Consider the following 25,102-nt stretch of genomic DNA (forward strand, 5'->3'; position numbering starts at 1 on the left):
CAGCTAAAACTGTACATTAAAGCAGGGGTCCCCAACCAGGACTAAAGCAGGTCTAAATCAGGTCTAAACCAGGACTAATCCAGGTCTAAACCAGGTCTAAAGCAGGACTAAACCAGGTCTAAATCAGGTCTAAACCAGGACTAAACCAGGTCTAAATCAGGTTTGAACCAGGTCTAAATCAGGATTAAAGCAGGTCTATATCAGGTCTAAACCAGGACTAATCCAGGTCTAAACCAGGACTAAACCAGGTCTAAACCAGGACTAAACCAGGTCTAAGGCAGGATAAAACCAGGTCTAAATCAGGACTAAACCAGGTCTAAACCAGGTCTAAAGCAGGACTAAACCAGGACTAAACCAGGTCTAAGGCAGGACTAAACCAGGTCTAAACCAGGACTAAACCAGGTCTAAGGCAGGACTAAACCAGGTCTAAACCAGGACTAAACCAGGTCTAAACCAGACTAAACCAGGTCTAAGGCAGGACTAAACCAGGTCTAAATCGGGAGTAAATCAGGTCTAAACCAGGTCTAAACCAGGACTAAACTAGGACTAAACCAAGTCCAAACCACGTTTTGTGGTTTTGGATTATTGTGAGTTTGTGAATAATAAATAAATAAATCAGTTGCAGTGTCTACTTTTTCTTTTAAAACGACCATTATATCATGAACACAGACTCCATGTTAAATTCACAATGTTATGTTGAAATCACAAACATTCAAATATTTAATCAATCATTTGTTCAGTATAAATCTTTCCATCAGAACCACGATGATCATGCGGATTGTTCTATTTTCACTCTGCCTGTTATACATTTTTTGTCCTCTTGATGGCGCAGTGGAGCAAAAGAAGCACCTTGAAGCATCGGCTCAAGAGTCGAGCAAATGGATGGAAATGTTCAGTTAGTGATGTTACGAGATGTGCACATGGATGTGCCGAGGCTTCGAAGCGTGTGTTGAGTAATGAAGGGGGTGTTTGCGGTCAGTTGACAGTTTGGAGAGTTTGGATACTAGAGTTTATATCTCCAAGAGCTTGTGTCAAAAAAAAAAAAAAAGAAAAGAAAAGAAATCGTTTAAAACCAAAAACCATTGAGAAACTCTTGCTTCCGAATAAAAATAAATAAAATTTCCCCTTTCGTGTACATCACAGGTGTCAAACATACGGCCCGAGGGCCTGATCCGGCCCTCCAAGACCTTTAATCTGGCCCTCGGCTGATTTTCTACTAAAATATTTGAATTATATTTTCTATTAAAATCTTGTTAATTTTCTGTGGTGTTTATCACAGCAGCGTCTCCAGCGTCTCTGTACGTGGCCCCTCCCACCAGAGCAGCACAAATGAAGACTTGTCTCTTTCCAAACGCTCTTAAAGGACGATCGTTTTGACTGTTGACCGTGACACCCTCATCAGAAAAATGTCCAACATGAGAAAAGTGGAGCCGAGTGCAGGATTTTACAACAAAAATTTACTTATTCCTGTTTACAAACAAGTTCATGTTCAAACTTTGTGTTGAAATTGAATTTTTCTTAAAGTTTCAGGTTGTTCATAATATTATAATATTTTGTAGAAGAAAGAGTTCACCAATTAAAAAAGATTTCTGTAATAGATTTGTGTTTCTCTGCACAAATATTTAAACTTATTGTTATTTTTGGGGTTTATATGACATGAGTTTTCTGATCCGGACACTTTGGGATCAAAGTCGGTTGGATACGGCCCCTGGACCAAAATGAGTTTGACACCCCTGGTGTACATCATTGTGCAAGTTACACAAGCTTAATGTGTGCCCTTTTCCTCGTTCCACAAGCACTTTCACCATCCTCTGCCTGATTACGCCCTGGACATTTTCAGAAAAACAGTTTAACCTGCCGTATTATGATATTACCATTTTGGCAGAATTTACACATACAGAATACAAAATGTATTACACACATATGATCATATATGCAGAGAAATTATTTGGTCATACTGTTTTTGTAATTCATAGTCATTCCTAACAGACATAACAGACTCAAACATTCACACATCACACATGACGTGGTTCACATACAGCTGCCTGTAGTTACACACTTGGCCAGTAGGTGGTGTCGTGCGCACATGAAACTTCAACAAATGAACTTTTTTGAACCAACTGGTTCAAGTGATTCAAAACTGTGAGTCTCCATCTCACCAGCACTGACGCTGACCATGTTTCTTCAAATAAACTAAGTAAACTAAAAAGTCATCTCCATTTCTGTTTATCATGATTGCTTTTTTCTTTTACGACACCGCATTGATTCAGATGTCATGATCTTCCCGGCCGGGGTCAGAACGGCTGAGGCACAGTTGCGTAACAAGGTTTGGGGCCTGTACCTCTCACGTAGTCACGTGATTAAACCGATCATCATACGTATGAACCAGAAAGATCATGCTTTTCCAACATGGCGCTGGGGGAGGTGAGGCGCGCGCACACCGGGCTCGCTCACGGTACGAGCACGCGCATATATATCATGTACTTGTAGTTTTGAGGAGGAAATGCGCAAAAGAGTCACAGAAAAACGCGCAAAATCTAGATTAAAATGTGTAAATGCAGGAAAAGAGCAAAAGCATCTGTGTACGTGGTGAAATGCATCATGGGAGCGAGTAAACACGATAAACACTGACCCCTGCTGTTCATGTTCAACCACAGACTGCATTTATTCTTTAAACAGTCTTCATGATGGTAAAAACACTTATTAAAATGTGTGTGTTTATACAGGCTGAACAGAATTGCAAAATCACAAACTGTGACATTGTTGCTTTGTGGTGCTTGGTCATACTCTAATAAAATTGTGAACTGAAAGCAAAATTAAGGAAAATTGTTCTGCACTCGGCCCATTCACGACAAACATGAGTCAGTATAGTCACATTTTCTTTGTGTTTTGGTCATTTTCAAGCAGCTTTTTTTGTATTTTACCTAAACATTTATCAATTTATGCTTCTCTTTACTGTCGGCAGGGATCAAATTGGTCAAAAATATGGACACCTGGGACATTTCTGGTATAAAACTGAGACAAATCAGTGGTTTTGTATAAATCTGCTGGGACATAGAGGCAGGGAGTGTTGCCAGATTGGGCTTCTTTTTACTAAGTCAGGCAGGGAGGGAATAGCCAGGTTGGCTCTCAGGTTTCCAGGTGAATTGGCCCAAATGACCTGCATCAATTAAAAATGAATTTTTTACTTAAATTTTTTAGAAAATCTACCTTGATAAAGTGCATATTTAATATTTAGTGTGTGGGTTTAAGGATCTTAGCGTGAATAAAGACTGATGGTTCATTCTAACGTGTTAAACATGCACATATTTCAAATATTCACTGTATTAAGCACCAGTCTCGATCAGCCCTCTGCTTCTTCTGTGTTTACATATGTCACGCCAATCATACATTTCATTCTCAATCCTGGCAATGTTTTTTAAAAGCCAATTTGGCGAGATGTTTAAAAAAAGTTTTGTCGAAATCCTAATGCTGCGAGGTCAGACCTGAAACCGCCAAGGGGGAGGTTTATGTTTTTGCGTTTTCAGCGTTTTTTTAAAAGTCTGTTTGTTTTGTTTTGTCAACATAACTCAAAAAGTTATGGACCGATTTTGATGAAATTTTCAGGATTTGTTGGAAATGTGAAAAGGAAGAAATGATTTCAATTTTGGGGGTGATCCGGAAGAAATCCTGGATTCTGGATCACTTTGAAATTTTAGTTAACATTGTGGTAAATGGGGCCAAAAATTTTGTTTCTCTATATCTCGGTTAATTATTGACCAAACCCCATGAAATTTGACTCAGGGATGGACAATCGGATCCTCTTTCATATTCCAAATGGAAAGATACGAGAAAAATATTTATGGAAAACACGGAGGTCGGAGGTCTGCGCTCTCTGAGTGCTTTTCTAGTTATTCATATTTTAGGCTAAATGACGTTTTTTTTCCTGTGATAAATGAAAATACTGTTTTTCGCAGTACTGGCAAAGTTTTTAAAAAGCCCAACAACGGATTAAATATTTATATTTACTCAAAGATTAAATGTTTTCTGTGACAAAACGTTGAGCGTTTTTTGCAAAAGACAGCGAGTTTTTGAACGTGATTGGGCAGAAATCACTAAACTCAATGTGGAAACGCTGGAGGCAGGTCTAGACTTCTCTTTTGTGAAAAACAGTTTTATTAGTGAATAGTTTTCTGTACAACACTTTCTTTTTGAACTTGGCACATTTTAAAGACAATAATAAACAGATTTTCAGCCACAAACAGCGAAAAAAACGATTAAAATCATATAAAATATTCTTCACGAGACGAAGTCAGCCGAAAAGAACCAACGATACACATGCAGCGCACCAATGTACAGTAAATACAAGAGAAAGGCATGCAAACGCACCAATCAGGACGCAGAACCGCTGACTGAGGCCCGCCCACCAGTCAAACCCACCAATGAGAATCAAGAAGGCAAAGTTTGAACCTCCCCAAGTTTAGCTACAAGAGATGATGAGTTTATGTGTGAGGGCTTAAGCAGGACCACACCAGGACCACACCAGGACTACACCGGGACTGGACCGGGACCACAGCAGGACTGAGCTACGGCTAAATCAGGTCTAACTCAGGTCTAAATCAGGTCTGGACCAGGGCTCGACGAAGTGTGAACCACAACTAAACCAAAGTGGAGACAGATCCAACCCAAACTTAAACCAGGTCTAAACCAGATCTCTAAACTAAGACTAAACCAGACCGACTGAACCAGGACTGAACCAGGACTGAACCAGGACTGAACCAGAGATGGACCAGAGATGGACCAGAGTGGAGACAGGTCTAACCCGCATTTAAACCAGGACTGAACTACAGCCAAGTCAGGTCTAAATCAGGTCTGAACCAGGGATAGACCAGGGCTGGACTAGAGCTGGACCGGAGTGGAGACAGGTCTAAACCCAAACTTAAACCAGGACTGAACTACAGCCAAGTCAGGTCTAAATCTAGTCTAAATCTAGTCTGAATCTGGTCTGAATCTGGTCTGAATCTGGTCTGAATCTGGTCTGAACTACAGCTAAGTCAGGTTCTAAATCAGGTCTAAACCAGGGCTAGACCAGGGATGGACCAGATCTGGACCGGAGTGGAGACAGGTCTAACCCAAACTTAAACCAGGACTGAACTACGGCCAAGTCAGGTCTAAGTCAGATCTGAATCAGGTCTGAATCAGGTCTGAATCAGGTCTGAATCAGGGCTGGACCAGGGCTGGACCAGGGCTGGACCAGGGCTGGACCAGGGCTGGACCAGGGCTGGACTACAGCTAAGTCAGTTTCTAAATCAGGTCTGAACCAGAGCTGGACCAGAGTGGAGACCGGTCCAATCCAAACTTAAACCAGGACTGAACTATGGCCAAGTCAGGTCTAAACCTGGTCTGAACCTGGTCTGAACCTGGTCTGAACTACAGCTAAGTCAGGTCTAAATCAGGTCTGAACCAAGTCTGAAGCAGGGCTGGACAACAGCTGGACCAGAGTGGAGACAAGTCCAAACCAAACTTGAACCAGGTCTAAACCAGGACGGAACTATGGGTTAGACCCGTCTTCACCTTGGTTCAGACCTGATTTAGCCAAACTTAAACCAAGATTGAACTACAGCTGAGTCAGATCTAAATCAGGTTTGAACCAAATCTGGACTAGATCTGAACCACGACTAAACCAGAGTGGAGACAGGTCCAAACCAAACTTAAACCAGGACTAAACCAGCACTGAACCAGGGCTGGACCAGGTCTGGACCAGGTCTGGAAAAAGCTGAACTACAGCTAAACCAGGTCTAAATTAGGTCTAAATCAAGTCTGAACCAAGTCTGAACCAGGTCTGAAGCAGGTCTGAACCAGGTCTGGACTAGATCTGAACCATAACTAACCTGGAGACAGGTCAAACTTAAACTAGGACTAGACCAGGACTGAACCAGAGCTGAACCAGGGCTGGACCAGTGTGGAGACAGGTCCAAACCAAACTTAAACCAGGACTAAAACCAGGACTAAACCAGGACTAAACCAGGACATCCCCCTTGTTCTCAGTTGGTTATATTTGAGTTCCAGTTTTAACAGAAGTGCTTCGTGTGAAACAGAAATCATGAGGTAAAAATCCAACTGTGACCAAACGTTTGAGGACATTCACGCATTCTGGGTTTTTCAAAACAAAAGACTTTCCTGTCGCCGTCTTGAACTTAAAATTTTAAATCAGACGGAACAGGTTTGATTTTTGAAATATTCACAAATTCCAAAAAAATAATATAAAAAGTCTGGTTCAATGTTAGATTTAAGGTAAAAAACAAAAAACAGAGCGGAGACAGGTCCAACCCAAACTTAAACCAGGACTAAAACGGGTCTAAACCAGGACTAGACCAGGGACAAAATCTGGACTCAAATCTACTGAAAGCCCCTTCGATTTCCGCTGTAAATAAAATCAAATCTTTTATCCTCAAACGTGTGGTCCAAAAACAAACCGCGTTGGTAAATGAAGGCCTCTGAACCACATGCGTCGCCAAAATGTCAATATAAAAAAAGTAAAAATGGATAGACTCTAAATATTTCAGCTTTTAAAACATACATATGGACAAAAACCAGAACGTTCGATCGGTCGGGACGCTCCAAACGGCAGGGGGGCAGTTCCATAGAAGCGCGCGTGGAGTGAGGGCTCATGAGAAACGTAGTCCGAGCAGCAGCAGCAGCAGAGTCTGTGATCTGTAAGTTCTTGGTCCGTTCCTTCATAGACCCCAAAAGTCTGGAGCCAAGCAGGTCTCAGGAGTCCGAACCCAAACGGCGATTCAAAAATGCACCAACACTTTGCATAAAGAACCTCTAAACCGGCCAAACAAGTCGAAAAATTACGGGTTTTTACACTTCAAAATGATATTAACGGAAAAACGTAACACACTTAAATCATAACGTTGACCTTTTATCGTTTTGAAAATGCAATATTCACTTTCGTTTTCCTTCAGAGCGCCATCGAAACACAGACAGCGTCCACTCCGCCGACTAAACTACGGCACGTCGTATCAGGTTTGTCGAGTTGCTACAGTTTTGCATCTTGGTTTTTATATATTTTCGGAAAACTGGCTCTGGTCACGCCGACGTCACAAACCAGGAAGACGTTTGGAAACATGAGATGACGGCTTCCGGTGTAGTTCCCGACGCCGGACTCAGCCCGGACTCAGCCCGGACTCAGCCCGGACTCAGCCCGGACTCAGCCCGGACTCAGCCCGGACTCAGCCCGGACTCAGCCCGGACTCAGCCCGGACTCAGCCCGGACTCAGCCCGGACTCAGCCCGGACTCAGCCAGGACTCAGCCAGGACTCAGCCAGGACTCAGCCAGGACTCAGCCAGGACTCAGCCAGGACTCAAAAGCTTCACTATGTAACATTTATGGTCTGGAGATGTTATTGCTTTTCCCGGAATGTTCCGCAGTATTCTGCATTAGTCTCGCCTTTCTCCACGGGGACACCATCAGGTCGCGTTACAGGTCAGATCTGTGGAGAGCAGACCCCGCTCACAGAAAGATACAAGATGTTACACTTGTAGTAACATAAATAGAATTTGTTAAATGCCACACTGCGGAACATTCCAGGCAAGGGATAAAAGCGTAGACCGGATCAGTCATGAGTCTGACCTCGCAGACTTTACTCATTTCTGACCTACTCTTTTTTAGTCTTGGTTTAGTCCTGGTTCAGTCCAGACCTGGTTCAGACCTTCAGTCACGTTTAGTTTAGGACTAAGCTGGTTCTTTCTCGTTACTGTCCCCTCGTCTCAGTGAGGAGGTTGTTAGTTTGACTCCTGATCTCTCTGGGAGGAACGTGCACGTGCTCCGTGTGGCAGAGTGGTGAACCTGGAGGTTGTGAGTTTGACTCCTACTCGCTCTTTACGAAGCTACATGTTAAAATAGAAATATATTTTTAATGACTTAATGAGTCAGCGCAAAATAAAACGGAGTAGAGGTTCTTTGTGAAACGTGTTCCGATGCTTCGAGTCCTTCAGGTGCTGGGCTCTCACGAGTCTGTTCTCATGTTCTGCTCATGTTCTTCTCATGTTGTTCTTACGACGTCTTGACGAGGTCGTACACGTAGATGTGGAAATCGTCGTCAAACTTGATGAAGTAAACCGAGGGTTTTGCCTCCACCTGATGGATGACCATCCCCGAGCGTTTGCCTCCGTCCTCTTTGGCGTACTCCACCTGTTTGCCCACCAGACTGTCCACCACCTCCCCCGGCTCTCGCTCTGCACCGCCCTCGTCTGGAGAGGAGAGGAACAGCACGTTAGAATCACACAAACGTCACACCAACGGACGATCATTACCACGACAAATCAGGAAGGAATCTATCCGACTAAAACCCAAGAATAACAGACCAGCCCCAACCATGATCTTGAGCGGGACACTAACGCCTCAGTCACTCTTATTCTGAGCAGGACATTTACAGATTCACTCCAGACGACAGAGGAGATATGAGGAGGTCTGAGTCTGGATACAGGATCCAGACCAGATCGTCTCTCACACTTTCACTTGTGTTGAACGTGAGGAGACTGCAGGACAGATGAGTGAGGAACTATATCAAATAATCGGTGTAACAAACGCACTTATTTATTTTATTTGGGACGGTCCAATCACAGACGCTCATTTATGTCACAAGTTTATCAAATGCCTTTCCTCTGAACATTCAGGGATCATTTATTTTAAAGCCACATATTCACGGGTTCCAGACAAACTATTCCTTCCTGATGTGACAGACTTTGTGAGAACCCACAGAGGACCTTATTATTTCCATTGTGAACTCTTTAAAGCCGAAATAGAAAGTTCATTTCCGGCTCCATCGAATTTTAATTGACTTAACATTAGCCACGTTTACATGAGAGCTTTAATTTCTGAATAAAAATGTATTCTGCTTTAAAAAGAGCATGCACTTAATTAATGAAAATGATTATTCAGAATTCTTAATTCCAAAGTAAGTGGGTGGTTTATTAGATTTTAGAGACACACTGTCATTAAATGGTTTTATTTTCAAACTTTTTTTCACAAATAAACTGCACTGCTGCCTTTAAAACGAAACAACAGTGTGATGGGTGAGTGGTTTTGTTTGTTTGTTCATTCCACGGTGACTCTGGGCTTTGTTCAGTTGTGGCGTGTAGGGAGGGTGCTGTCTGGGACCGACGGATTGTCGGCGTGTTCGCAGTGACTCAGTTGTTCAGTTGTGTCTAGAAGTGGCACATTGCACTCGTGGCTTTTTCGGTTCATTCCTCTGTTCCGTTCCTCGTCGGCGTGGAATGATGAGTGTGTCTGTGGGTGTTTTTCGCTGTGCGGTCGCTGTCTGCTCCGTGTGTGTTTGTGTGTTCTGTGGGTGGTGCGGCTTTGTAGTTTACTGAAGTCGTGCTGGGACACCAGAGTGGATTCGTGTATTGGGGCGCTGTGGATTGCCGGGCGCGCAGTCGTTTTTTGATGTGGTTAGAGGCTTAAGAGCGCGTCTAAATGACCCGGAAAATATGGTACCTCGGAATTAAAAAACATGATGTAAACGTGACCACTGAAAAATCCTCACCCCGGTCATTTTGGTCTTAAACTGTTCGTACCGATGCCCTCTACATAATCCGTGTATCATTCGTTCATTCGTTTTTCAATATAAAACCAAAAATAAGAAAACGAAAAAACAACTGTTTTCTTCATTATTTGTCTCCAAACCAAAATTTTAAAAACAGATAACGATTTGTTTTTTCAGTTTTTAATTTTGTGTTTAAATGAAGAATGGAAAAAACGGATAACGGCCGTTTCCCGTTTATGTGACTTCCGTGACTGTGATGCCGAACTTTTGCACCGCGTACGGACTGAACCAGGACTGATCCAGGTCTGAGACCAGACCGGGACCAGAGCGGGACTGAGACCGAGACCAGACCGGACTCTGAGCTTTGACTCTGAGCCTCCGCGGTGTCCGAGCCTCAGCTTCGAGCTCCAGCCCTGGTCTGGTCCCGGTCTGGTGCTAGTCTCGTCTCGGTCTCAGTAGCGCTCTGGTTCCGGTCTGGTCCCGGACCTGGTCCATTTGAACCAAAAGCTCTTAGTTCGGTTCGTTTTCGTTGGTGTGAAAGCGTCAGTTGGATGCTTTGCACCACCTCGGAACCAGTCGTGGTTCTTGAGCGCAGAGGACCAGAGCAGCCTGTAGTCCACAGAACATTCTCACTTTCCCCGCACGGAACCAGCGCGCAGACAATGACACGGAACCACTCGGCTCAGTTCCGCTCTGGTCCCGGTCTCAGTTCCGGTCTCAGTTCCGCTCTGGTCCCGGACTCAGTCCCGGTCTGGTCCTGGTCTGGTCCCGCTCTGGTCTCGGACCTGGATCAGTCCTGGTTCAGTCCGTACGCGGTGCAAAAGTCCGGCATCACAGTCACAGAAGTCACGTAAACGGGAAACGGCCGTTATCCATTTTTTCCATTCTTCATTTAAACACAAAATCGAAAACTGAAAAAACAAATCGTTATCCGTTTTTTTATTTTGGATTTGGAGACAAATAATGAAGAAAACTGTTGTTTTTTCGTTTTCTTATTTTTGGTTTTATATTGAAAAACGAATGAATGAATGATGCACGGATTCTACATGACCCTGGTGTTTTTATTTCACTATTTTGTCAGTACATAAATTCCTTTTCCTGTTTCGCCTCGTGACGTCGCTCTCCCTCCCTCCCTCCGTCCGTCCGTCGGCGTGCACTCACTGTTGTCGGGCATGATGCGCAGGTCTCCCTCCTTGTAGTCGTCGAGGAGCTGGTACATGTAGAGCACCGGGTCCTTCTCGTAGGTGATGTAGAACCACGAGGTCATGATGGGCGCCCGGGCCAGGACCATCCCTCTCCACTCCTCCTTCGGCCCCTCCTCCGTCTCGAACATGTGCTCCACCGCTTTTCCGATCATCGTGTCGGCCAGGGGCGAGTCGGCCACGCGAGACGGCGCTGGGGGGGGAGAGAGAGAGAGAGAGGAGGGAGAAAGAGGGTCAGAGAGAAAGAGAGAGGTCGCTGAGGAGAGAGGGAGAGAGAGAGAGACAGGATCAGAGGAAAAGGAGAAAGAGAAAGGGTCAGAGAGAAAGAGAGAGTGTGCTGAGGGGAGAGGAAGAGGGAGAGAAAGAGAGGGCGCTGAGGAGACAGAGAAAGAAAGAGAGGGCCGGAGGGAAGGAGAGAAAAAGAGAGGACGCTGAGAGAGGGAGAGAAAGAGAGAGGGTCAGAGAGAAAGGAGAGGGACAGAGAGAGGGAGACAGAGAGGGCACTGAGGAGACAGAGAGAGAGAATAAGAGAGACAGAGAGGGAGAAAGAGAAAGAGAGGGTCAGAGAGAAAAGAGAGAAAGTGGGAGAGAGACGGCGCTGAGGAGAGAGGGACAGAGAGAGGGAGAGAGATAGAGTAGAGGAGAAAAAGAGAGAGGGGGGGTGCGGAGGAGAGAGGGAGAGGGTCAGAGAGAAAGGAGAGAAAGAGAGGACGCTGAAGAGAGGGAGAGCAGGCACTGAGGAGAGAGGGAGAGCGAAAAAGACGGGATCAGAAAGAAAGGAGAGAGAGAGGGTGCTGCGGAGAGGAGAGGGAGAGAGAGAGAGAGAGAGGGTGTTGAGGAGAGAGAAAGGGGGAAGGTCAGACAGAAAAGTGAAGGTGAGACGGTCAGAGAGAAAGAAGAGACGGCGCTGAGGAAAGAGTGAAAGGGAGGGTTAGAGGAAAGGAGAGAAAGAGAAAGAGAGAGAGGTTCTAGTCCTGGTTCTAAGTCCTGGTTCTAGTCCTGGTTCTAGTCCTGGTACTGACCCACTCTGTCTGGGAGGATTTCCAGGTTGATGACTCTTTCGTCGGAGAAGAGCTCCAGGCCGTAGATGCAGTCGAAGCCGTCGTATTTGATCAGATACAGAGACGGGTTGACGGGGACCTGGTCCAGGACCGTGCCCTTCCACAGAGACGACTTACCTGCACCGACAGAGAGACGGGTCACAACAAGCACCTCTTTTAGAGAACTAAACCTGTGTGTCAGATGCCCTTCCCGTGTGCTCTATGTTCTAGACACATACAGACACCCGAGGCTTCTGTTCGTTCTGTGTTCTTCTGTCTGCAGTCTGGTCGCCTCAGAACCAAGCCCCCAGGTTCCAAAATGGCCGCCCAATCAAGTTAATAGGCCGAGCTCAATGGCGCATGATCCCAGATTAGCCTAGCCCGGCGAGGCACTTCCGGCGGCTGTGGGCCGACCGAGCATGCGCAGTAGTGCGCTTTTCTCCCGCGGGCACACGCAAATGCACGCGAACGCACGCACGTGATCGCTTTGACCAATCAGAGCGAGAGGAGCTAGAGCGGAGTAGGGCTGGGTATCATTAAGGAGTTGCCGACACGATACAAACCTCGATACACAGGCCACGATACGATACATATCTCGATACAGTGCACTTTCGATTCGAATATGATATATTTCAAATTGATTCGATACGGTTCAATAAAAAAATAAAGGCTAACTCGCGGCTGTGATACTAAAAGTCTTTGTTAAATCACTTCTTATGCAAAGTTCATATGAAACACAAACATTTTTATCCTCAAACAGTAAAAATTTCAAATGTGTCGCATAAATGAGTTTCCTTTCACTCCACAAGCAACAAAACTGTAGCACAGTAACAAAATAATTTAGTAAAACACACCTAATAATACTCTTGGTGAAATATCGATATTGTATCATCACATTAAACGATACGATATATCGATATTCCGATATTTTTGCACACCCCTAGAGCGGAGCCGAAGCTAATGATTATAAAACGTTTGTTAAGACAACTGAAGGATTTTGAGTTGAGAAAAAGTGTTTGATCTAAAAATAGGTAAAAATCGCCACAAAATCCGACATTTTTGAAAGTTGTAGGTCCCTGTCAGCCGAACACGAGCAGTTTGTGATCACATTGCCTCTATGAAAAAAATCTTCTCTCGGCCCATGGGATTTTTTTCGCTGTAGAACCACTGAGTGTCACTACGTCAACTCGAGGCAGCTACAAGCAACAATACTGTATCCAGTTATTTTAATAGATCCATGCTCAGAACATGTGGAAATTTAACCGTGCACTACATGAGCTCACCACTGGGGGCAGTAGTGAACACAGCTTGACAGATTTGGCACATACAGTAACAGTAAATATATCAATGTTTTTATAAATCTATCCCTATTCTATCTCATTAATTTAAATTTAGACATAACATAAGCCAAACAAACTGCACTTCGCCTTTTTTGGACCCTGACCCACAGTTTGAGAGCCTCTTTAAGAGAACTTCCACTGACACTTTACACAAAACTGCTTCAAAGTGAATAAAGTGTGTAGGATTTTTAAACCAAATCTTTCAAATTCCTAACTGGAGTTACATTCTCTTACTGGTTTTACAGCGGGATTTACCTCTGCACATTTACCAAACCAAATGCTCATCGTGACAGGTTTATTTGGTATTTTGTTAGGCAAACTTCAGCCCACATCACAGTAGATCTGCTCTGTGCCGACACTGTAGCATACATTTTTATTAGTTTTTGCATTGCGTTTCGTCTTGTCCTTTTAATCAGTGTGAACTAAGGACTAAGGCGACGTGTACTGTAAGCGGGGAGGAGTGAGAGCGTGAAAAGGCGAGGAGCGACGCGCTGACGTGCAGTGTTGGGAAGGTGACTTTTAAAATGTATTCCCCTACAGATTACAGATTACATACCCCAAAATGTAGTTTGTAACGTAATCCATTAAATTACTTAAAGTGAGTAATGTAATCTGAATACTTTGGATTACTTGATTTGCTGTAGAGAAGCAAAGACGAGGAAATCTTCACATAACATGTTTTGTCTGATAAAAGAAAATGAAAAGTCCAGACTTTACTGAACCAAATAAAAAATATTATTGATAGAAAACGAAGAGACACGTCCACACAGCATGGTTTAGTCCTGTTTTAATCCTGTTTTAGTCCTGGTTTTAGTCCTGGTTTTAGTCCTGGTTTTAGACCTGATTTTAGTCCTGGTTTTAGTCCTGGTTTTAGACCTGGTTTTAGACCTGGTTTTAGACCTAGTTTAGATCTAGTTTAGATCCTAGTTTAGATCTAGTTTAGACCTGGTTATAGACCTGGTTTAGATCTAGTTTAATTCTGGTTTAGACCTGGTTTAGATCTAGTTTAGACTTGGTTTTAGACCTGGTTTAGATCTAGTTTAGTCCTGGTTTAGACCTAGTTTAGACCTGGTTTAGACCTGGTTTAGACCTGGTTTAGACCTGGTTTACTTTCCAGCAATGAGTGGAATTACCGAAAAAAAAAAAAAAAAAAAAGCAAAAAACAAAAAGGGGTTTAGCCCAAAATGTGAAAACAGGAAAATGACGCCATGTAATCCATTTATTTCAACAAAGTAACTGTAATCCAATTACCACTCACTGAAACAGTAACTGTAACTGTAACTGAATACAGTTACTCATAATTTGTACTCTGATTACGTAACTCTGGTACATGTAATCTGTTACTCCCCAACACTGGTGACGTGAGGCAGATGGACCGGTAGGATGTTTTAAGAAGTGTGACCTGCCTGTAGAGCGCACAGGCTGTTGTAAATAAGCCGAGCGCTGGGGGCATTTGTGGGGCTGCAGAGATACAGTTAAGGTACAAGTTTATTTCCTCTCCCCCTCTCCCTTTAAAACTTTTCTCATCGGATTTACACGATTCACATAGGTCACCTGTTTTGGCTTGAAAACGGCAAATTTTAATTCCTGAGCCTTTATTCTGTGTGAAAGCTGCTAACCCTGTAATTTAGACTTCTACAAACATGTTCAGATTTCAGTCTTCTCGGAAATATTTACGCTCCTCGTCGGGTTTAAAATGTGAGGACGGGAGGGCATCTGACACACACAGGGACACAGGAGGACGGGAGGGCATCTGACACTTACTGCCTTCCTTCCAGATGTGTTGGATTCTGCAGCCCACGATGTTCCTCCTCTGAGTCTGAGCCAGGGCTTTACTCGCACCAACACTCGTCTTCTGCTTCCTGAAGGAGACGAGGAGACGAGGAGAGGGAAGAGACGAAGAGACGAGGAGAGAAGGAGAGGAAGAGAGGAGACGGTGAGAGAGAAGAGGAAAGGAGGAGACAAGGAGGAGAGAGGGAGACGAAGAGAGAAGACACAAAGAGACGAGGAGAGGAGGAGAGAAGGCGAGAGGAAGAAAGAAGGAGGTGAGGAGGAGAGGAAAGGAGGACATGAGGAGGCAAAGGGAGAAGGAGACAAGGAGAGTAGGAGATGAGGAGAGAGGGAGAGAGAAGGAGACAAGGAGAGAAGAGATGATGAGAGAAGAGGAAAGAAGGAGACAAGGAGGAGAGAAGGAGGCAAAGAGAGGAAAGGATGAGAGAAGGCGAGAGGAAGAAAGAAGAAGATGAGGAGAAGAGAGGAGGAGAGGAAAGGAGGAGGTGAGGAGACAAAGGGAGAAGGAGACAAGGAGAGGAGGAGATGAGGAGAGAGAAGGGAAAAGAAGGAGACAAGGAGGAGGAGAGAGGAGGAAAGAAGGAGACAAGGAGGAGAGAAGGAGACAAGGAGAGCGGGAGATGAGGAGTGAAGGAGAGGAGGAGAGGAAGATCGAGAAGAGGAAAGGAGACAAGGAGAGGAGGACAGAAGGAGAGAGGAGGAGAGGAAAGGAGGAGGAGATGAGGAGACAAAGGGAGAAGGAGACAAGGAGAGGAGGCGATGAGGAGAGAGAGAGAGGGGAAGGAGAAGGAGAGAGAAGGAGGAGCAGGAGGAGGAGAGAGGAGAGAGAAGGAGAAAGAAGGAGAGCAAGGAGAGAAGGAGAGGAAGAGGAAAGAGAGAGAGAGAAGGAGGAAGAGGAAAGGAGACAAGGAGATGAGGAGATGAGGCAAGAGAAGGAGACAAGGAGGAGCAGGAGGAGGAGAGAGGAGGAAAGAAGGAGACAAGGAGAGTGGGAGATGAGGAGTGAAGGAGAGGAAGATCGAGAAGAGGAAAGGAGGAGACAAGGAGAGGAGGACAAGGAGAGAGGAGGAGAGGAGAGGAAAGGAGGAGGAGAGGAGGAGACAAAGGGAGAAGGAGACAAGGAGAGGAGGAGATGAGGAGAGGGAAGGGGAAAGGAGGAGCAGGAGGAGAAGAGAGGAGGAGACAAGGAGAGAAGAGATGATGAGAGAAGAGGAAAGAAGGAGACAAGGAGGAGAGGGAGACAAGGAGGAGAGAAGGAGACAAGGAGAGGAGGAGATGAGGAGAGGGAAGGGGAAAGAAGGAGACAAGGAGGAGCAGGAGGAGGAGAGAGGAAGAGAGAAGGAGACAAGGAGAGAAGAGATGATGAGAGAAGAGGAAAGAAGGAGACGAGGAGGAGCAGGAGGAGACGAAGAGGGTGGGAGATGAGAAGAGAAGGAGAGGTGGAGAGGAAGATAGAGAAGAGGAAAGGAGACAAGGAGAGGAGGACAGAAGGAGAGAGGAGGAGAGGAGATGAGGAGAGAGGTTAAATTATAACCTATATGGCAATAATAGCTGGAATAATGACATACATCATTTGTTTTTGTTTTAAAGTAAGTAGCGCAAGTTGTTTTTCGCTCTTTTCCTCAGGCCTCTGAAAGTTCTGACATGAGCTGTTCGGTCGTGGGTGGTTGGGATGAAAAGCGTTTTTGATTTGATAAACTGATCGTGGTGAATAATTAGGATTTTCTGAACGTTTAGGTAAATTTGGAATCAGAAATTGTTTCAAATGAGGCGGTTTTGTAAAAAATCAGGTGGAGTGCTTTTAATACTTTAAATACACGTGAAACTAAACTGAATCTGTTTGTGGTTATTGAAAGTTAAAATGAGTGAAAATATTTAGTATTTATTTAAGTTAAAATATTTACTTGTGAGGGTTCTTCTTCTTCATCATGTTTACAGAGACTCCAGAGTGTCCTGCACAAAGACAAGACAGGATCAAACCCACAACCTCCTGGTTCAAACCCCCGGAATTAAGTCCCTGGATTTAAGTCCCTGGTTCAAGTCCCTGGTTCAAGTCCCTGGTTCAAGTCCCTGGTTCAAGTCCCTGGTTCTGAGTCCCTGGATTTGAGTCCCTGGATTTGAGTCCCTGGATTTAAGTCCCTGGATTTAAGTCCCTGGTTTTAAGTCCCTGGTTCTAAGTCCCTGGTTCTAAGTCCCTGGTTCTAAGTCCCCCGGTTCTAAGTCCCCCGGTTCAAGTCCCCCGGTTTAAGTCCCCCGGTTTAAGTCCCCGGTTTAAGTCCCCGGTTTAAGTCCCGGTTTAAGTCCCCGGTCTAATGCCCCGGTCTAATGCCCCCGGTCTAATGCCCCGGTCTAATGCCCCGGTCTAATGCCCCGGTCTAATGCCCCGGTCTAATGCCCCGGTTTAATGCCCCGGTTTAATGCCCCGGTTTAATGCCCCGGTTTAATGCCCCGGTTTAATGCCCCGGTTTAATGCCCCGGTTCAAGTCCCCTGATTTAAGTCCCTAGATTTCAGTCCCTAGATTTCAGTCCCTAGATTTCAGTCCCCGGTTCAGTCCCCGGTTCAGTCCCCGGTTCAGTCTTGGTTTAGTCCCGGGTTTAGTCCTGGTTTTTTCTCACCTCCATCACCTGGAGGTCTGGGGACGGAGTTTTTGAACGGCGTCTTCATTTGGTAAAAAACTTCTGATGCTGTTACCACGACAACCAGGTAGAGCGGGGGGCAGTAACGGTGACGATCCCGGGGGCAGTACAGGAGCGGGGTCGGCAGGGGTCAGCAGAGGTCGGTGGGGGGGTCGGCAGGTGGAGCTCCGGGCCGCGGGGGGGAAGGAGGGGGGGGCGATACCGGGGAGGCCGAGGGGGAGACGGCGAGGGGGGTTTGGGGAGGAGGAGGAGAAGGGGGTGGAGGTCCCAGGAATTAGACCAGACCCAGTGGCAAAGGCGTCCACACCAAAGGAGCCGGGAGCAGACTAACTCCTGAAGCACGAGGTCCGACCTGAAACAAAACAAAACCCAGGTTTAATATTAAAATCAGGAATGTGACGATCTCCAAATCTCACGATATGGTTATTGACCACGTTTACATGTTTTTTAATTCTGAATTAATCGTTCTAAATTAAATAGTTTGGAGTTCACATGGAAATAATCATTCTGAATTGAGGTCTACACGGAAAACACGGAAAATGTATTTATTTTCTTTAATTTCGCTCAACGTCTGGGGGTGGGGAAGATTCTGACTGGACAGAGACACAAACATATTTACATCGACCGGAAGAAAACACACACTTCAGCTACTACCGGCTTTTCTGTCATCTCGGTTTGTCGGTACTAGGGATGGGCATGATTAATCGATTAATTGATAATTGATCATTAAGAATTTCATCGATTACATAAATTTTAATCGACAAACTGAATGTAGTTGCTGTGCGTAGTGTGACCAAACAGGTGTGTACATGTGTCTCTGCATCAGAAGGAGCGAGACACAAACAGTCGGTCAGCCTACAACGTACCGAAGCACAAATGTGGATTTAACGATGATTTGTACAAGAAATTCCACACTTTCCGTTGCGTTGGGGACAAGTGTGAGTCCATGTGCACAGTGTATAAAGCAGCACATATGTTTCGGTGTCCAGTGGGAAAAAGTTTTTCCAGGTGAGAGTCGCTCAATGTCGATGCCGAGTCCCCACCTCCCTCCCCCCGTACGGTGTCCTGGTTTTGACAAACTCAAATCTGGTCACACTAACCTGTATTCACCTGAGTCATGTCTTTTAATACAACAGAAATTGAACCACATCAGCGACACAAGAGCTGGAGTTTTATCTTCGCTTAGTTTATGTAAATTAGTGATGTTTTAAGTTTTGTTTCTGTGAGATTTGAACAAAACTGAATTAAACACATTATAATGTCAAACAGCTGATGTGGCTCTAGAGTCGTTACGGTTTATTTGTTGTAAAGTTGAATTTATTTATGCAGATTAGTGCAGATAGTAATAATAATGATGATTTTAATATAAAAACGTTAATGATTAATCAATAATCGATCGTTAATTCTCTCGACGATTGATTAAGAAAATTTCATCGAATGCCCATCCCTATTCCGCACTATAGGGAGCTCTGGATTATAAGACACACTGTCATTAAATGGTCTATTTTCGAACTTTTGTCACAAATAAACCTCACCGGACTTTAAATGAAACCCAACAGTGTGATGGGTGAGTGGTTTTGTTTGTTTGTTCGTTCACGGTGACTCTGGGCTTTGTTCAGTTGTGGCTTGTAGGGAGGGTGTGTCTGGGACCAACAGATTGTCGGCGTGTTCGCAGTGACTCAGTTGTTCAGTCGTGTCTAGAAGCGGCACATTGCACTCGTTGCTTTTTCGGTTCGTTCCTCCGTTCCGTTCCTCGTCGGCGTGGAGTGATGAGTGTGTCTGTGGGTGTTTGTCGCTGTGCGGTCGCTGTCTGCTCCGTGTGTGTTTGCGTGTTCTGCAGGTGGTGCGGCTTTGTAGTTTACTGAAGTCGTGTTGGGACACCAGAGTGGATTCGTGTAAAGGTCGCTCTGGATTGTGGGGCGTGGTCGTTTTTTGATAGCGTTGGAGTCTTAAGAGGGTGCACTCTAGCACGGAAAATACGGTAATCCTCATTTGCTCTCAGAAGTTTACTATGAAATCATATTTTAAAGATTTTTTTCTTGTTAACCGTCCTATAGCATCTGTAACTGTGTAGGGCTGGGTATCATTAAGACGTTGCCGATACGATACATACCTCCATACACAGGCCATGATACGATACATATCTCGATACAGTGCGCTTTTGATTCGATACGATATATTTCAAATCGATTTGATACGGTTCAATAAAAAAAAAAAAAAGGCTAAATCATGGCTGTGATACCAAAAGTCTTTGTTAATCCACTTCTTGTCCAAAGTTCATATGAAACACAAACATTTTAATCATCAAAACAGAGAAAATGTCAAATGTGTCACATAAATGAGTTTCCTTTCACTCCACAAGCAACAAAACTGTAGCATTGTAACAATTTAGTAAAACACACCTAAAAATACTCTTGATGATATATCGATACAGCAGCCCACGATATCGATACTGTATCATCACATTAAACGATACGATATATCGATATTCAGATATTTTAGCACAGCCCTATAACTGTGGATTTGGGAAGAAATAGTAATTATTTCCTTTATTATCTGTGGCCATGAACATAATTTAAGCAGCGCAACACAAGAAACTCAAAAAGTTACAGAATTTGTTCAAGAAGTTGGATAAACTTTGGGACTGTTATCGGTTCAGGGACACTCTGAGAACAGGGGAGTTTCTGAGGCAGCGCGTCTCACTCATGGACTATTCCAAGAAGTGAATACACATGAGAAACTGACAGACTAAACAAAGTGTGTGCCTCCCTCGTGGATAATTCCTGAGGAGTAATTTGACACACTGTATTTACGCTATTTGCTATTTGTGTGTTTGAGACCACATCATTTTTGCATATTTTGTTTGTATTTATGAACAAATGTGTTATATATATTGTAACTTGTGTGTGTAATTAATACAAAATATATGTTTTTTGTAGTTTTTTTTTTTTTATGCATATAGATTAAGTAACTTCATAAAGGATACAATTCAGGGGGACCAGCTGATTTCCACCTAGAAACATCTTTAATGACACTGGATATTACAGTGACTGGACATAAAATAATACCCGCCTCGTATTTCCAAACATTCCAACAATGTGAAACATAATTCCATATTCTACAATTGATATCTATCACTTATTATTTTTGCTCCATTCCGTTTCTCTGCAAAAGTACTTATAATTAGAGATGGGAATGATTAATCGATAATTGATAATTTCATCGATTACATTAATTTTAATCGACAAACTGAATGTAGGTTGCTGTGCGTAGCGTGACCAAACAGGGGTCTGTACATGTGTCTCTCTGCATCAGAAGGAGCGAGCAACAGAAACATTTGGTCAGTCTGCAACGTACCGAAGCACAAATGTGTATTTAATGATGACTTGTACAAGAAATTCCACACTTTCTGTTGCGTTCGGACAAGTGTGAGTCCATGTGCACAGTGGATAAAGCAGCACATATATTTCGCTGTCCAGTGGGAAAAAGTTTTACCAGGTGAGAGTCACTCAATGTCGATGACAAGTCCCCACCTCCCAACCCCCGTACGCTGTCCTGGTTTTGACAAACGCAAATCTGATCACACTAACCTGTATTCACCTGAGTCATGTCTTTTAAACTGACAGAAATTGAACCACATCAGCGACACAAGAGCTGTAGTTTTATCTTCGCTTAGTTTATGCAAATTAACGATGCGGTTTTAAGTTTCGTTTCTGTGAGAGTTGCGCAAAACTGAATTAAACACATTATAAAGTCAAACGGATTGATGTGGCTCTAGAGTCGTTACTGTTTATTTGTCATAAAGTTGAATTTATTTATGCAGATTAGTAGTGCAGATAGTAATAATAATGATTGATATAAAAACGTTAATGATTAATCGATAATCAATCGTTAATTCTTCCGACGATCGATTAAGAAAATTTCATCGAATGCCCATCCCTACTTATAATACTCCACTAAACAGAGCATAGCCAAGAAGAACACGCTAATATTTTAACCCTTCCAGATTGACGGTACGTTTTATAAAAGCGTGCATAATTTTCCACCCATAAAAGACAGAAATGTGCTCTTTTTCCCCGTGAAAAGGTGAGACTTGCGGCTTTCCGAGCATTATTCCCAGCATTATAATACGTCACATGCTGCGTGATGATGTTGGAAAAACAAGTGTCCAATAGGGACTTTGTTTTTCGGCCAAACTCTTGCGCTCCGTCCATTTTGATCGGCCCAAACTTTGCCAAAGAGTGTAGTGAGTCAAGATGGTCGACTGCTCTGAGCGTCTGTGTTTGTAACAATTGAAAACGCAACTTTTATTAGTTATTAATTATATTAGTCTCTCCAAAATCTCAATAAATATCGCACCGAGAGATTTGGATATCGTTACATCCCTATAAATTAAGCATTTTTAGGTCAAAAAATTTTTTGCTTGTTTTGAGTCAGGACTAAACAAGGGGAGTCAGCGTTTCAGGTTCATGCAGCTAAAACCTGGAACAGTCTTCCTGAACATGTGAGACAGGCCTCTTCTGTGATGCTGTTTAAATCCAGGCTCAAAACATTTCTGTTTAACTGTACATATAACTGAAAGGTTTTCATTCCACACTCTTCTCTCCAATTTATGTCTCTCTTTTTAAATTTTAATCTTCATGATTATTTATGTTTTGATTTGTTTTTATTATGATTTTAATGTATTTCTTATTCTGTAAAGCACTTTGAATTACTTTGTGTACGAATTGTGCTATACAAATAAACTTGCCTTGCCTTGCCTTATGTCTAAAAAGTTTGTTTGCTGTGTGTTTTGTGTGAAAAAGTGTGATTTTTATTTATTTATTATATTATTTTTATTTGTATTTCTGGTCCTACAGCTTTTATTACAGCCGTATGACACAACTACAGCAGCAGATTAGGAAATAACAGGTTCTAATATTGAAAAAAAAAGGACATATAACACTTCATTAGGGGGTAAAAAGGGGGAGTTTTAAATGGAAAATAAAGGGGAAAAAAATCCAGGTGAGGACAAATGTACTAAAACTGCCCTTAGGTCTGGAAGGATTAACCAAAACAAGATGTAAATATTTTAAATGGATCATGTAAAACGTCCAAATGGCAGCTTGAACATTAGGGTGCATCATTTGCCCAACTTTTTGAAAATCAGTCTGTACCAAGTATCAATTTTTTACACTTGCCAAAATAAACTTCCATGAGAAATTTCATGAAATTCTTTTGATGTCTACTGGGTGCACCGAGCCTCTGAAATTTAGTGCCTTAAATCTGAGTTGATAAATCAGTTTTTCTTTAATAACATCAAAAATATTTAATTTAGCCCTATAGTATCAATGGAAGTTGAATATAAATATGGACATTGCGTATCATTTGGTACCAGTTTTATGTCGCTATCATCATTAGGTTTGTGCAAAAATACTGACATATCAATACATCATATTGTTTAATTTGATGATACAGTATCGATATCATGGGCTGTTGTATCGATATATCTCCAAGAGTATTTTTTGGTATATTTGACAAAATTATTTTGTTACAGCTACAGTTTTGTTGCTTGTTCAGAGGAAAGAAACTCGTTTATGTGACACATTTGACATTTTTCACAGTTTTTTTCACTGTGATAAAAATGTTTGTGTTTTATATGAACTTTGCACAAGAAGTGGTGTTAAACAAAGACGTTTAGTTTCACAGCCATCATTTAGTCATTATTTTTATTGAACTGTATCGAATTCATTTTAAAATGTATCGTATTAAATGAAAAGCTCACTGTATCGAGGTATGTATTGAGGTATGTATCATATCGCTAACTTTTTAATGATAATCAGCCCTTAATCATCATTATTTTCTGAGATGAGATTGGGATCTGAAATTCTTTGGGACCTCACATAAGCAATTATTATATATTAAAAAAAATGATACAAATAATTCATAATAAAAAATATATATATATATAATCTAAAAAAATGTAAAGTTATTTGAGAAAAACTGTTTTTTTCTGCCAGATCCTCATGGACACCATTAGGAACTTGAGAGTCTTGGTGGACCCAGTAGATATTCTTCAATTGAGCAAATAATCCACAGATTTTGTTTTAATTGGTATTGTCACGTTTTAAAATTGGGTACAAGTTGAATTTCTGACATTGGGCCAAATGATGCAGTCTACTGAACAGTGTTAAGCGCGCGTGCACTTCCACATGTCTCAAAAACATGATTCTCTTCGTTTTAGCGCAACAACAACAAACCGCAGGACACATATCCCCACATTCTTTTGTTGACAGGATCATTTAGGACGACATTTTGGCGTCCCCGTGTCTCCCCTCGGTGTACCCGTGTCTCCTGGCCTCATTCCCTGTGCATTCCCTGTGCATTCCCGGTGTATTCCCGGTGTATTCCCGGTGCATTCCCGTGTTTGGCTGCGGCTCACCTGTGCAGCGGAGGTGGGTGTGCGGCTGTCAGCTCGGGTTTGCAGCAGAGGTCACGTTTCTCATTAAAACTCATTACCGCCAAATCGCGCCGCGCTCTCCGGTACCGACAGCCCCGCACCTCCCCCCGGGTCCTCCTGCAGCGGGGAGCAGTGTTCACCGAGCCGCAGCGCCGCGCACCGAGCGGGGACACGGTATAAGCCGCGCGGAACAAAGGGGAGCGGGAGTTAGCCGTGTTGTTAGCCGCAGGAGCTAAAACAGTAGAGCTAACGGGAGGCGAGCGGGGCTAAAGGGCCACAGCACCGGGGCCGGGGCACGGGGAGGCACGGCGGGGTTCCGTTACTCACCGTGACCGATCAGAGCCGCTGCAGACGGGGAGCAGGCCGAGCAGAGCCGCACCGGAGCACCGGGACCGATCCGCGGTAAAGGAGCGGAGCAGAGGGGTTGATACGGACCGGAAGAGGCGCCTTCACAATAAAAGTCCCACAGATTCTACACTACACGGTCACAAACATGCCGCAATTACCTGTGTTTTTAGAGTATTTTACTATTTTAGATTTTTTTTAAAGCCTCCAAGGAGATAAATCAGTTTCATGCCATTTCGGTCCATCTCAGGTTTTTTATATTTTTTTATTAAATAAAAATAATAATAAAGGCTTTGTTTTTTTGGTTTTGGTTTTTTTTAGTTACAAAATTGAGCAGTTTCTTATAATAACAGTAATAATTTGGATCGAATAATAGTTAAAAAAAATAAAAATAAAATTCCATGGAGACAAGTGGATCACCAGGTCAAATTACATCTTAGATCTGTGGAGAGGTGAGTCCTCCACTTAAGAGTGCACGTTGTTCAGGGTATTTTTAAGCAATAAAACACATGTAAATTACAAAAAAATGCAAGATATTTATAATGACATACTGTAAAATATTCCAGACAAAGAAACAGTATTTTAATGTTTTAGTTTAAGGCATTTGATTTGTTTTTGTTTATGTTTTTTTTCTCATGTTAAACGGCCCGTGTTATGATATTTTCTGATTAATGTTATAACCCACCAGGCTGCCAGGAAGGCCAAAGAATACTTGGACTTTTTAATGTATTATTATTTATTTATTTCTACACAACACAAAGTCGTATGAAGA

The 25,102-nt window shown here is 43.2% G+C and overlaps 1 protein-coding gene and 1 non-coding gene across 2 annotated transcripts; both read right to left on the minus strand.

The window, feature by feature from the left end:
* Positions 1-2,292: 2,292 nt before the first annotated feature.
* Positions 2,293-2,395, minus strand: LOC129411401 (small nucleolar RNA U13). The gene has a single exon (XR_008633291.1). It is a non-coding gene; the product is annotated as a small nucleolar RNA U13 (small nucleolar RNA).
* Positions 2,396-4,166: 1,771 nt separating this feature from the next.
* Positions 4,167-24,439, minus strand: LOC110166404 (spindlin-1-like). The gene is made up of 7 exons (XM_020931641.2): positions 24,313-24,439; positions 17,526-17,898; positions 16,814-16,862; positions 14,883-14,980; positions 11,761-11,916; positions 10,698-10,931; positions 4,167-8,238 (listed from the first exon to the last, which is right to left on the minus strand). The coding sequence occupies exons 2-7, from the start codon at positions 17,572-17,574 to the stop codon at positions 8,042-8,044; spliced, it is 783 nt and encodes a 260-aa protein (XP_020787300.1). The 5' UTR covers positions 17,575-17,898; positions 24,313-24,439; the 3' UTR covers positions 4,167-8,041.
* Between the last annotated feature and the right edge of the window lie 663 nt (positions 24,440-25,102).

The sequence above is a fragment of the Boleophthalmus pectinirostris genome, unplaced genomic scaffold, assembly GCF_026225935.1.
Source record: "Boleophthalmus pectinirostris isolate CB_2022bp ecotype Guang Dong unplaced genomic scaffold, ASM2622593v1 HiC_scaffold_4, whole genome shotgun sequence".
NCBI classification, from domain to species: Eukaryota; Metazoa; Chordata; class Actinopteri; order Gobiiformes; family Gobiidae; genus Boleophthalmus; species Boleophthalmus pectinirostris.